The following is a 14089-nucleotide window of genomic DNA, read 5'->3' as shown; positions in this document are numbered from 1 at the left end:
ACATGCAATTACAAAAGTATTCAGAAAGGTATTTAAATGTAGTTAATATTCATTTAAATGAAATGATGGAAGATGTCTCTTTAAGGACTGAAAGGAGCATTATATTGCTGTCCAAGGGGTATGAATACTTTTTCAAGGCACTGTACATAAAAATTGTGTAAATCGATGAACATAATCCAAACATGGAGAAAACCAATCCTGCTGTATATTGTCGTGTTCCTCTATGTTATGCCCTTCAACCGGTTTATACAGCCAAATGAATTCTGAATGTTCAGTATTTCATGGTCATGTGATGACGTTGACTCGCCTCGTCACACAATCTCTATTTTTTCTTTAATTTCAAAGAGGGCATCGAATTCATAGCCTTTTATGTTTGCTCTAACTCGCATAGTGCCCGCCATGCGCTTCTAACACCTGGCTTCTGTGCTCATCCATTCTCGTGTGCTTGGTCTGCATGAGTCTTGTTTTAATGGAGAATCCCACTCTGCGTCGCTCGCTGAACGTGATCTGAATCGCACTCATGGACGTACTAACACAGTGCAGGTCTGGCTGCGGTGTGTGCGAGTCTGATTTGTACATATCCAATTATTCCCATAGGTTCATCAATCTATAGGCCTACGGCTACTCAGGGGCGGATGCAATTGCTGTAGATTACCTGTAGTCTATATTTGATGAGTATTAACTTTATTTTCTGGACCATGACTGATATAATATGAAACTGAAATCATTTGGCCACTGTAATCCAAGGCCGAATGGCATGAAAGTTACAAGTGGAAGGTATGGCAGTATTTCAGCTGATGACACATGGTGCTAGTAATGCAGCCGTGCGTTGCATCACTTACATGTTCCCTATTATTGTAGAAGGGCTGTTAGGCTGCATGATATCTCATTTGATTCACTATTAATTGTATGATATTTGGGGGACCTTTTAATATCCCAGACAATATACTGATAGACACTATCACTTAAAGGGGTTGTCTCAGTTCAGCAAGTGGCATGTATCATGTAGAGAAAGCTAATACAAGACTCTTACTAATGTATAGTAATTGTCCATATTGCCTCCTTTGCTGGCAAGACTAATTTTTCCATCACATATACACTTCTCGTTCTATGGTTACGACCACCCTGCAATCCAGCATCAGTAGCCATGTTTTCCACACTACAGAAAAAAACACTGGCCCTTTGGTAGCCAGGACCATAGGAGCGCACATAGGCCAGCGCTTTTTCCAATAGTGTATAAAACACGGCCACCGATGCTGGATTGAGGGTCCGGCCGTACCATAGAAACGAGAAGTGTAGAATGTGATGGAAAATTAGTCTAGCCAGAAAAAGTAGACAATATGGAGAATCACAACACATTAGTAAGTGCATTGTAGTAACTTTCTCTACATGATAAATGCCATGTGCTGAAGTGAGAGAACCCCTTTAACCTACAAATATCCTATAATTAGTGGAAGGTTGTGATTATAGGTCTAGAGTTCCACGATTGACTTCACGTCCATCTTCCATACTAAGATTGGTTAATTCTAGAAAATAAAGTCAGTATTCTTTAACTATAGTGTCTCCTTGGTAAGTATACTTATATACCATTAAAACAATGAGCTGACTAACCCTCCATTTTGATGTGCTGTAATTTAGCGCTAGGAGCCGTGGATAAAATAAATGACGCCATACGTAGTGGAGATTCCTCCCAGACCCTGGCGGCTCTGCAGCTTCCTGAGGCACATATGCCGGCTGTCCACCAATTCGCAGAGTCTTTGTACCAGAACGAACTCTTGAGTCTTCAAAATCAAAATCCTGCGGTAAGAGACCACTTATAAGCAGCCATTTCAATTGAAATAAAGTTTCTCCTTAGGGTACTTTCACACTAGCGTTATTCTTTTCCAGCACTTAGTTCCGTCTTAGGGGCTCAATACCGGAAAAGAACTGATCAGTTTTATCCCCATGCATTCTGAATGGAGAGCAATCCGTTCAGGATGCATCAGGATGTCTTCAGTTCAGTCTTTTTGACTTTTCAGGATGGAGATAAAACCGCAGCATGCTGCGTTTTTATCTCCGTCCAAAATTCCGGAACACTTGCCGGAATGCTGGATCCGGCATTTTTTCCTATTGACATGCATTAATCTGGCCTCGAGTGTTCCGGCAAAACGGATCCGGCATTGCGGTCTGCGCATGCTCAGATCGCAAAAAAAAATTAAAAAATAAATGCCGGATCCGTTTTTCCGGATGACACCGGAGAGACGGATCCGGCATTTTAACGGAACTGCCTGCCGGAATCCTCTGCCTCAAGTGTGAAAGTACCTTAATATGTTAATAGTTATGGTGTGATTATGTGATGTGGGCGCTGACAAACTGAAAAATCCAAGTCAAACCATAGTGAAATGTACAGTCGTGGCCAAAAGTTTTGAGAATTACATAAATATTGGAAATTGGAAAAATTGCTGCTTAGGTTTTTATAATAGCAATTTGCATATACTCCAGAATGTTATGAAGAGTGATCAGATGAATTGCATAGTCCTTCTTTGCCATGAAAATTAACTTAATCCCAAAAAAAACTTTCCACTGCATTTCATTGCTGTCATTAAAGGACCTGCTGAGATCATTTCAGTAATCGTCTTGTTAACTCAGGTGAGAATGTTGACGAGCACAAGGCTGGAGATCATTATGTCAGGCTGATTGGGTTAAAATGGCAGACTTGACATGTTAAAAGGAGGGTGACACTTGAAATCATTGTTCTTCTATTGTTAACCATGGTGACCTGCAAAGAAACGCGTGCAGCCATCATTGCGTTGCATAAAAATGTCTTCACAGGCAAGGATATTGTGGCTACTAAGATTGCACTTCAATCAACAATTTATAGGATCATCAAGAACTTCAAGAAAAGATGTTCAATTCTTGTTAAGAAGGCTTCAGGGCGTCCAAGAAAGTCCAGCAAGCGCCAGGATTGTCTCCTAAAGAGGATTCAGCTGCGGGATCGGAGTGCCACCAGTGCAGAGCTTGCTCAGGAATGGCAGCAGGCAGGTGTGAGCGCATCTGCACGCACAGTGAGGCGAAGACTTTTGGAAGATGGCCTGGTGTCAAGAAGGGCAGCAAAGAATTCTCTTCTGCAGAAAGTTTGATGAATGGACTGCTGAGGACTGGGGCAAAGTCATATTCTCTGATGAAGCCTCTTTCCGATTGTTTGGGGCATCTGGAAAAAGGGGCTTGTCCGGAGAAGAAAAGGTGAGCGCTACCATCAGTCCTGTGTCATGCCAACAGTAAAGCATCCTGAGACCATTCATGTGTGGGGTTGCTTCTCATCCAAGGGAGTGGGCTCACTCACAATTTTGCCCAAAAACACAGCCATGAATAAAGAATGGTACCAAAACACCCTCCAACTTCTTCCAACAATCCAACAACAGTTTGGTGAAGAACAATGCATTTTCCAGCACGATGGAGCACCGTGCCATAAGGCAAAAGTGATAACTAAGTGGCTCGGGGACCAAAACGTTGACATTTTGGGTCCATGGCCTGGAAACTCCCCAGATCTTAATCCCATTGAGAACTTGTGGTCAATCCTCAAGAGGCGGGTGGACAAACAAAAACCCATTCTGACAAACTCCAAGAAGTGATTATGAAAGAATGGGTTGCTATCAGTCAGGAATTGGCCCAGAAGTTGATTGAGAGCATGCCCAGTCGAATTGCAGAGGTCCTGAAAAAGAAGGGCCAACACTGCAAATACTGACTCTTTGCATAAATGTCATGTAATTGTCGATAAAAGCCTTTGAAACGTATGAAGTGCGTGTAATTATATTTCACTACATCACAGAAACAACTGAAACAAAGATCTAAAAGCAGTTTAGCAGCAAACTTTGTGAAAACGAATATTTGTGTCATTCTCAAAACTTTTGGCCACGACTGTATACTGACCAACAAGAATTCCTGATGACATTTAATTTGCTGTTAATATTTCATGTTTAATTTATTTTCACTTAATAATTGGCTTGGTTGTCAGAATTGGGTTCTTACACCATAAAAGCATATGAGAGGACCCAAACGTATTATTTTTTTCACTAACTTTGTGGTTACCATCCTCCTCACATTTTCATTGCATTAGACTTTTTTCACAATATCTTCATGGTTTCCATTCTTGGTAGAGTCAAAAAAGCTATGACAGATCCACTGCCAGTGAAAGTGAATCCTAATGGATCTCCGTGACTATTAAGGAGGCCTATTTTTTTATATTTTTTTTACAGCAAGAATAGTACCTTAGAATACATTATTCTTGCCTTCCAAAAACGAGAAACCCAGTGAAACTTAATCGAATACCAATGTGAATAGATTATCAACGTGCCAGGAGGCTTATGTCTTTTTATCAATTAGATCCGGCATCCTCAAACTGCGGCCCTCCAGCTGTTGTAAAACTACAACTCCCACAATGCCCTGCTGTAGGCTGATACTTGTAGGCTGTTTGGGCATGCTGGGAGTTGTAGTTTTGTAACAGCTGGAGGGCCGCAGTTTGAGGATGCCTGAATTAGAGGGTATTCCAGTTCCAGCAAATATGTTTTTTTTTTGCATAATAAAGAGTTAGTTTAAAGGGGTAGTCCAGCCTAGGAGTTAAGACTTGGCCACCTTTTGGAAGTCTTCTGGTAGACCCCTTTCCTGGCTAGACCAGGAAAGTAAAGTTATCTGCTGTCTGCTGCTGGGTGCCAGCTCCTTTGCTCCTCAGCTGCCACGCTTGGGTCCCCTGCTGTCAACCTATGCTTTGACGCTCCTGTAGCGGTGACCTCCTCCTCCCCCCTTATGTCACTTGACCAGTTTACATGATGGCCAGGAATAGTGTTGAGCGAACTTGTGTTTTAAGTTCGGCGTCTAAAGTTCGGGTTCGGGTTATCGAAGAATCCCGTTATGGATTCCGCTACCATGGACCATAACGGAATTTAGAATCCATAACGGGATACTTCGATAACCCGAACTCGAACTTTAGACGCCGAACTTAAAACACAAGTTCGCTCAACACTAGCCAGGAAGTGATGATGCTGGATCCCAGCAGCGGGGAGCAGGTAAGTATGCTTACCTTTGCAGGGACAGGAGGGGAGGTCTGCCAAAATAAAAGACCCAAATGGTGGACAACCCCATAAACCCCTGCCTGTAACATATGGCAAGTTAAATTTAAAAAAAATGCACTCGCCTGTCCAAAGTCCCATTATCCCATCACATGTGCTACAGCTGCTAGTGCCAGGACGTTCTATCGCATGTGACAGAGACCAGTGATTAGCCGCAGCAGTTACGGGATCAAGCAACTTCCATTTTGGCAGGGACCTGCAGTTGCTGGGAAAGGAGTCGGGCAGAATTGTGGACCGGTAAATGCATTTTTTTTTTATTTGCCACGTTACTGGTAGGGGTTAAGTCAGCTCCTATACCGGACAATCTCTTTAATGTGTTTTCTGTATCAATTACTTGAGTGTTCAAGATCTCTGCTTGCAGTCATTCTATAGGAACCATTCCAGTAGAAAAAAATCTGACCAGTCATGTGGTGGACACATAGGTGCACGGCTGTTACAAGACATGGCAGTGATAACTGTAACGTGTGACCAGTCCTACACCCGTGTGTCTATCATACGACCAGGAAGAGACTAATCTACAGGATTGGTTTCTATTTGAATTTTGTGAGATACTGATATAAAATGCATATTGGAAAAATATCTAACATTTCGTTATAAAAAAAGAATAACCTTCATTTGCTGAAACGGCAATACCGCTTTAATTGCATTTTGCAAATGTCACTAATTCCGACTATAAATGTTGTATTTTTCCTGCAGATGGACACTGCAGTTTAATAATAACATTTAATCGAATTTTACTCCGTTCTAGATATATCTGATGCCATTTTTATTACAGTGGAGCCTGTTAGAAATGATTGCTTTGCCAATACATATGGCTTAATGGTATATTACTTCTAATGAATGTACACTTCGCGCTTGCAGAACCACTTGACACAGGAAGAGCTGTTTATTGCCGTGGAGATGTTGTCTGCTGTCGCACTGCTGAACCAAGCTTTGGACACAAATGATGTCACCTCTGTCCAGAATCACCTTGTCAGTCAATCCATAGGTCTGAATAATATGGAAGAAGACAACATGCCGCGGTAGGTGTCATCTTATATATCATTGGTATGTGTGAAAAGGTAGGGGACATCTGTGATTTTGGACCATCGCTAATTTCTAGACACTACACCAGGGCAATTTTCACAAAACTGTTAACTGGATGAGACTGTGATCTTCTCACATGTGTCTATGGCATAGCTAATGAAAGTTTTGACTAGATTTTCAATTTTCCATAAACATTTAGCTATTAGTGGCTGTTCTCATCTCCAACAGACTGATCTAAGACTAGCTGTTGTGTGGTGGTCTGTACCTGCCACTGCGCCGCTCTCCTGTTGGTGGTGCTTCCAGCCATCTGCTTCCTTGTTGATCTGTTCAGGCTGTGACCTATGTGTCTTCTGTTCCTTAGTGGGACGGTGCCTGAGTTTTAGGTTTCTTAGTGTCTAGTAACCAGAGAAGGGTTGGCTGACTACCCATGTACCGTAATCTAGGCTAACTACAGACTGTAATCTTCCATCTCCTGTCCTGACCTTGGCCTGTTTACTGCTTTGCTCTTTGCTGCCTGCCACACCTCAGATTTGCTATTTGGATTACGCACATACTCAGCCTGCCCCAACCTTGGTACTGCTTAAGCCTTGATCCTTTGCATTAGTGTCCCTGACTCCCATGGGTCAGCTGCTAAGTACACCAGGACTACTCCATGAGGTAGCGGCCTGGTTGGTTCCCTGCAGCAAAGTTCAGATCCCAGTATATGGGCCAAAGGGTAAATACCAGGGAACCACCAAGATAACACCATTAGGTTTAGCCCAAAGTCAAACTGGTTAGTTGGCACAGTGAGTCCAAACACTGCCCGATACACTAGCAATACTCCAGGCGTGGCCTGAGGGGAAGTAAAGTTGCACCCTTTCATTCACTGCCTGTGTGGCCTGGGGAAGGGGGGGGGGGGGTTGAGAGCAGGTATTAGCCATGATGAGGACTACATCTAACCTCATTCCCTCAGACACTACTCCCATCCTCCCCCTGCGGGCCAGTTCTTGGCACATTAATCATGGGATAACCCCTTCAAACATGTCGGCCAAATAAACCCCAACACATCATAAGGGCATCTACTCTTTAGAAAGTCAAAATCCACAATAACTGCGAACTATAATAAAATATATTTAAAAGATATAGACCACTCCACTTGGTACACTCCATGTGATACTGTGCTGATGAACTAAAGCGACCATTCAGTCCCCTGACTTTGGTGTCAACAACTGGATGCAAGTGAATACTCACCCAGCCTTCATTCCCTTACAACTCCCTTTCCATCTGCTGTTTCAGAATGTAGCGGGTGGGCAGGCACTGAACAATGGCATCAGGCTGAATACATAACTATTGTGACCTGATTTCTTGCCTAAAATGACTGTCCCATTAGACAGTCCCTTCAAATAGGACCTGTCTCCACGCCTGCCATGCCTATTTTAGTAAATACTTGTGTTCCCCATAAAATAACATCGGCTTCTTTTCTTAAAACTCTGTGTTGTGCTGACACTCTGTTATTCCTACTACAAATATCTGAATAAGTTGACAACAAGTTGACAACTGGCAGTTACCATTCTCCTTGTTAAAGGGTTTCTACCACTTCGTTTTCACCTAATTAGCTTTCAGACACTAGCGATCTGCTAGTGTCTGCTCTATCAAACCATCCTAATATAACAGCTTATTGTCCTGCCGTTTCCCTAAAAAATGAACTTATATAGATATGCTAATGAGCCTCGGTCTACCTTCACAAACTGCCGCCGCCCAGCGCGTCCCTCCAGCCCGCCCATCTCCCCAGGAATGCGATCCTCCCCGTGCGCGTCTGTATTTGGCGCATGCGCAGTGAATGTCTGACCGCTTCCCTGCTCAGACATATCCACTGCGCCTGCGCCGATGACGTCGTAGTGCTCCGAGGAACAGGCGCAGTGGAGATGTCTGTGCAGAAAGCGGTCAGACATTCACTGCGCATGCGCCGAATACAGACGCGCACGGGGAGGATCGCATTCCGGAGGAGAAGGGCGGGCTGGAGGGACGCGCTAGGCGGCGGCAGTTTGTGAAGGTAGACCGAGCCTCTAGGTGCTAATGACGCCCCCATAGCACCTAGAGGCTCATTAGCATACAGGGAGTGCAGAATTATTAGGCAAGTTGTATTTTTGAGGATTAATTTTATTATTGAACAACAACCATGTTCTCAATGAACCCAAAAAAATTAATATCAAAGCTGAATATTTTTGGAAGTAGTTTTTAGTTTGTTTTTAGTTTTAGCTATTTTAGGGGGATATCTGTGTGTGCAGGTGACTATTACTGTGCATAATTATTAGGCAACTTAACAAAAAACAAATATATACCCATTTCAATTATTTATTTTTACCAGTGAAACCAATATAACATCTCAACATTCACAAATATACATTTCTGACATTCAAAAACAAAACAAAAACAAATCAGTGACCAATATAGCCACCTTTCTTTGCAAGGACACTCAAAAGCCTGCCATCCATGGATTCTGTCAGTGTTTTGATCTGTTCACCATCAACATTGCGTGCAGCAGCAACCACAGCCTCCCAGACACTGTTCAGAGAGGTGTACAGTTTTCCCTCCTTGTAAATCTCACATTTGATGATGGACCACAGGTTCTCAATGGGGTTCAGATCAGGTGAACAAGGAGGCCATGTCATTAGATTTTCTTCTTTTATACCCTTTCTTGCCAGCCACGCTGTGGAGTGCTTGGACGCGTGTGATTGAGCATTGTCCTGCATGAAAATCATGTTTTTCTTGAAGGATGCAGACTTCTTCCTGTACCACTGCTTGAAGAAGGTGTCTTCCAGAAACTGGCAGTAGGACTGGGAGTTGAGCTTGACTCCATCCTCAACCCGAAAAGGCCCCACAAGCTCATCTTTGATGATACCAGCCCAAACCAGTACTCCACCTCCACCTTGCTGGCGTCTGAGTCGGACTGGAGCTCTCTGCCCTTTACCAATCCAGCCACGGGCCCATCCATCTGGCCCATCAAGACTCACTCTCATTTCATCAGTCCATAAAACCTTAGAAAAATCAGTCTTGAGATATTTCTTGGCCCAGTCTTGACGTTTCAGCTTGTGTGTCTTGTTCAGTGGTGGTCATCTTTCAGCCTTTCTTACCTTGGCCATGTCTCTGAGTATTGCACACCTTGTGCTTTTGGGCACTCCAGTGATGTTGCAGCTCTGAAATATGGCCAAACTGGTGGCAAGTGGCATCTTGGCAGCTGCACGCTTGACTTTTCTCAGTTCATGGGCAGTTATTTTGCGCCTTGGTTTTTCCACACGCTTCTTGCGACCCTGTTGACTATTTTGAATGAAACGCTTGATTGTTCGATGATCACGCTTCAGAAGCTTTGCAATTTTAAGAGTGCTGCATCCCTCTGCAAGATATCTCACTATTTTTGACTTTTCTGAGCCTGTCAAGTCCTTCTTTTGACCCATTTTGCCAAAGGAAAGGAAGTTGCCTAATAATTATGCACTCCTAATATAGGGTGTTGATGTCATTAGACCACACCCCTTCTCATTACAGAGATGCACATCACCTAATATGCTTAATTGGTAGCAGGCTTTCGAGCCTATACAGCTTGGAGTAAGACAACATGCATAAAGAGGATGATGTGGTCAAAATACTCATTTGCCTAATAATTCTGCACTCCCTGTATGAGGAAACGGGATTGTGTATTGCCTCCATACTGAATCAGTCTCTCTTAATTTCTAGTTACGTCACATCACTGGTATCCAGTAAGAAGCAAGCTGCGACAAAAGGACAGAGCTATTTAAGTTGGAATGAAATTCAGAGCTACATTGATGTAGTCAATAGCGAAATCCAAGAAGAAAACGAACGTATGTAGTAGAGCTGCCAAACTTTAATGTCACAGACATTCTGCCACTGCCCAGCTGCCGGGTCAGATACAGGTGTTTTTCATATAATTATTGTTCCATTTTAGGGATTATTGCCATTGGTATCATTAATGAAGCCCTAGATCAGGGCATTCCTGAGAATACGCTGCAGGCTCTTTTGGCACCAAGTGCCAAACTTCAAGCAGTGTCACCAGAAAACGCCCATCATTACAACGATGTCCTCCAGCTGGCCAAAGTTCAGAAATGCAAGGTAAGCAGTTTATTTATACTCCCACTACAGCCTTATAGCGGAATCTGTTCCCCATCAAACACTATTAGCCCATGTGGTAATTATATCTGACTTTCCTCAATATTATTTAATACTATGAACAATCTGACTGCTCACCGTGCATGGTATATTATAATTAAAGCAGTGCAACCATTTGTGAAAGTGGCATATTTATGTGGAAATTTATACTGTTAGATGAAAGATACTGATGTAGTCCGGCTTATGGGAAATCATGTATGACTTGTGCAGCCGGAGCAGAGGATGGGAAAGTGGCCCTGATGAGATGTGTCACACTGTACTCCCTCAGGCCGTTGCTGCCTGGGGATCGGTGCAGTGAAAATGTAGCTTGAAGATTCAGGCCAAGAAGTATTTAAAAACACTATCGCTAGCCTAGCGAGATATATCTGTGAGGAAGTATTAATTCTGAATACTACTTTAGACTTTTCCTACATTTAAAAGTTAACCTTTTATTAGATATGTATTAAAATACAAAAAATCCTTTGAGGGGTTGTTTTGTTTTTGTATTTTAATACATATCTAATAAAGGTTAACTTTTAAATGTAGGAAAGGTCTAAAGTAGTATCCAAGAAGTATTTACATGTAAAATATAACTTGTGGCACATCCAGCAGTATTAAGTACAAAGTGCTCTTTAGCATGAGTTGAGAAAGTATGGTGACTGCTTGGATGGCAATAGCAAGAAAGCACTTGTGCATTTAGATGTCCACTGTAATACTGGCTTGATGTTAGTTTGACTAAGCAATGATTTACATAGGTGATGGTGTCTGAGCAGTTGTCCCTCACCTTGCAGCAGTGTCTTTAAAGCTGTACTTCGAATCACACTGATGCTTTCTGGAAGCTGTGCTGTTGAATTTTGCTGATCTCTCTGAAGTGTTGGTCTCTCAGGAGAATAAGATCTAGTTCCTGGACATGTGCTTCCTCACTCCCACACTTATCAGAACAAGTACTCTATCTACCCTAGCTAGACTGACAATTGTAAATGACCTGTCTGGGGTATTGAACTTGTATATGTCATCATTATTTTTGATTTGCCGTGTAAGGAAATTGAGGCGGGGGGGGGGGGGGGGGTTTATCAATATAGATGTAAAGGAAAACTGGCTGAGTTGCCCATAGCAACCAATCAGATTCCACCTTTTCGGAGCTCCTTTGGAAAATGAAGGGTGGAATCTGATTGGTTGGCCAACAAAGCCAGATTTCCTTTACGCCAGTTTTGATAAATCTCCCCCATTATTTTTACTAGTGATGAGCGACGTGAGCTTCGGATCCTAGATCTGAAGTTGCTTCGCTCAAAACTTTGGTATAATGCTGTGTGGAGATCAGTCTCCATACAGCATTAAAATTTTGACTGATTCCTCGGAATCGAAGCATAGTTCGGATCCAAGTTTTCAAATGGTAAAAATCAAATACCGAAGTTATTCACTGAAGTCTGGCAAGACTTCGGGAATAACTCACTTCGCCTCATCGGAGGCCGTACATTTTAATGCTGCACAGAGACGGAGCTCCGTACAACATTAATCCGAAGTTTTGAGCGAAGCGACTTGGGATAACGTGCTTCGCTCATCCCTAATTTTTACAATAAATAAGAGCATGAATAGTTATTAGACAAAAAGGTCTATTTGGTCTCAAGATGTTTGATACCTGAAGGCCTCCATACATATTTGACTATTATCAGCCAAACTCGCGGTTTTCAGGGGGACCAGCCTGACAGTCTGGGGACCTCCACAATGGTAGGCCATTGATTAGGTACCGTAAGTTTTTCATATATTACAAAACTTAATTTTAAATTTTTTTTTGTAGACCTGTGCCTGATCACATTGGTGCTACTTTTATTTAATTTCATAAAATATGACCCAGATTTACTAATCCTGTATAATTTATCGTGGCTGCTGCTGGATGTTAAATCTGTTTAGAATGTCTATTTTATACCACCTACTTATTGGCTTTAACTTACACCAAAAATGGATCCACATGCACCAAATATGTGTTTACGTGGCCCTAAATAATTGTTCACCAAAATTTTGCCCACATAAAAAATAAATATATCGGTCTACCAAAAACCTCTAAATTGGCCTAATCTGCACCACAGTTTTGCTCTGGTGGATTACAGCTTCATAAGTATATCTAAATGATAGAGAAAAGCTGGCCACATCCACATTCTAGTTTAAAAAAACTAAAACACAAAAACTGGAAATGTTGAGGATGTTGATAAATGTATTATCTATTCTTATGACTCTGTGCGATGACCCATAGGCTTTTGCTATTGATAGGATTTTTTTGCAGTTGTCACTGCTAATAATAGTGTTAGTTTTGCACTTTTTTATATTTTCTAATGAGTGGTTAGGTTGTGTCCGAGGTATATAACTGATCGCTGAGCGCCCAGCAGTGAGACGGCCTGTGATCAGGGATTAGAAAAAGTAGTCAGTCGCTTTAATTCCCACTTGGTGAAATGTAATTTTACAGACAATATTCAGATTGAGAAGAAACAAGTATTTCTCCTCAATCTGAATATTTCCTTGATTTTCGTCTTTAAATACCATGAAAATGGCGTGCTTGTTTACCAGGCCACCTAACATCACTAGTGAGTTACTGAAGAGCTGGCACATATTTGATATTAAAGGTCCAAGGACAACTTCTTGCTTTTCTAGAAATGAACAGAACGGCGGCCTATATATTTATCAGCGCGGCGAACCATTTTTTTTCTATCAAGCTCCATGGAAACAAGGACCTATTATTGGCTCCATAGATGTGTTTTCTTCTTCAAATAATGAAGAGATGTGTTAAAGACCCCATGTATACCATCAGTGCAATTAAAGCAAACGTAGTTGCTATGATAGGATATTAAAGGGATTGTTTCTCTGCAGCAAATGGCATTTATCATGTAGAGAAAGTTAGTACAAGGCACTTACTAATGTGTTGTGATTGTCCATATTGCCTCCTTTGCTGGCTGGATTCATTTTTCCATCACATTATACACTGCTCATATCCAGGGGTTACGGCTGCATCAGAGATACCAGGTGGCCGGGACGGAAGCTGCAGTGCAGCTGCCTATGTGTGCTCCCACGGTCTCGGACACCAGAGAGGCCGGCGCCTTTTCCGATCATGTGCAAGCATGACTACCAGTGTTGGATTGCAGGGTGGTCATAACCATGGGAACGAGCAGTGTATAATGTGATGGAAAAGTGAATCAAGGAGGCAATATGGACGATCACAATTCATTAGTAACTGCCTTGTATTAACTTTATCTACATGATAAATGTCATTTGCTGAAGTGAGACAACCCCTTTAATATGTATCTTTTCTTTTGGATAGTGGTTTATATAATTTTTCAGGTCTGGGTTCCCACTTATAGATGTTGCTTTCCTTTTCGGAAGACGTAACTATTCTAACTTTTTTCTATGTCCAGTTAACCCATATTCTGTCCTCTACCGCCATCTGGTGGTTCCTAGCAGAGTGAACTGTATGAGACTGAAAACTATTCAGTAACTCTCTGAATACTGTGCTGTTGGCAAAGTTCCCAGAACATACTATCATTAACCTTGACTATACCTTTCCATCTGTAACTGATTGATATGTGATCATCTGAACGTTTTTTAATTCACTGAAGCATGCCTGTCATTATAATTTTTATTGCATAAGGCCTCATGCACACGGCCGTTGTTTTGGTTCGCATCCGAGCCGCCGTTTTGGCAGCTCGGATGCGAACCCGTTCACTTCAATGAGGCCGCCAAAGATGCGGACAGCACTCTGTGTGCTGCCCGCATCCGTTGCTCCGTTCCGTCGCCCCGCTAATAGAATATAACATGTCCTATTCTTGTCC

At 42.3% G+C, this 14089-nt stretch overlaps 1 protein-coding gene across 2 annotated transcripts in view; it reads left to right on the top strand.

Moving 5' to 3' along the window:
• Positions 1-14089, top strand: part of IQGAP2 (IQ motif containing GTPase activating protein 2) — a 150572-nt gene that overhangs the window by 23353 nt on the left and 113130 nt on the right. For both annotated transcript variants that reach the window (XM_040421415.1, XM_040421414.1), the window contains 4 exons: positions 1639-1802; positions 5967-6127; positions 9843-9967; positions 10072-10235. In XM_040421415.1, coding sequence (XP_040277349.1) covers positions 1639-1802; positions 5967-6127; positions 9843-9967; positions 10072-10235 — 614 coding nt within the window. The remainder of the gene's footprint in view (positions 1-1638; positions 1803-5966; positions 6128-9842; positions 9968-10071; positions 10236-14089) is intronic.

Source organism: Bufo bufo, chromosome 2, assembly GCF_905171765.1.
Source record: "Bufo bufo chromosome 2, aBufBuf1.1, whole genome shotgun sequence".
NCBI lineage: Eukaryota > Metazoa > Chordata > Amphibia > Anura > Bufonidae > Bufo > Bufo bufo.
Note: the sequence above shows the minus strand (reverse complement) of the source record. Positions and strands in the feature narration are given on the sequence as shown.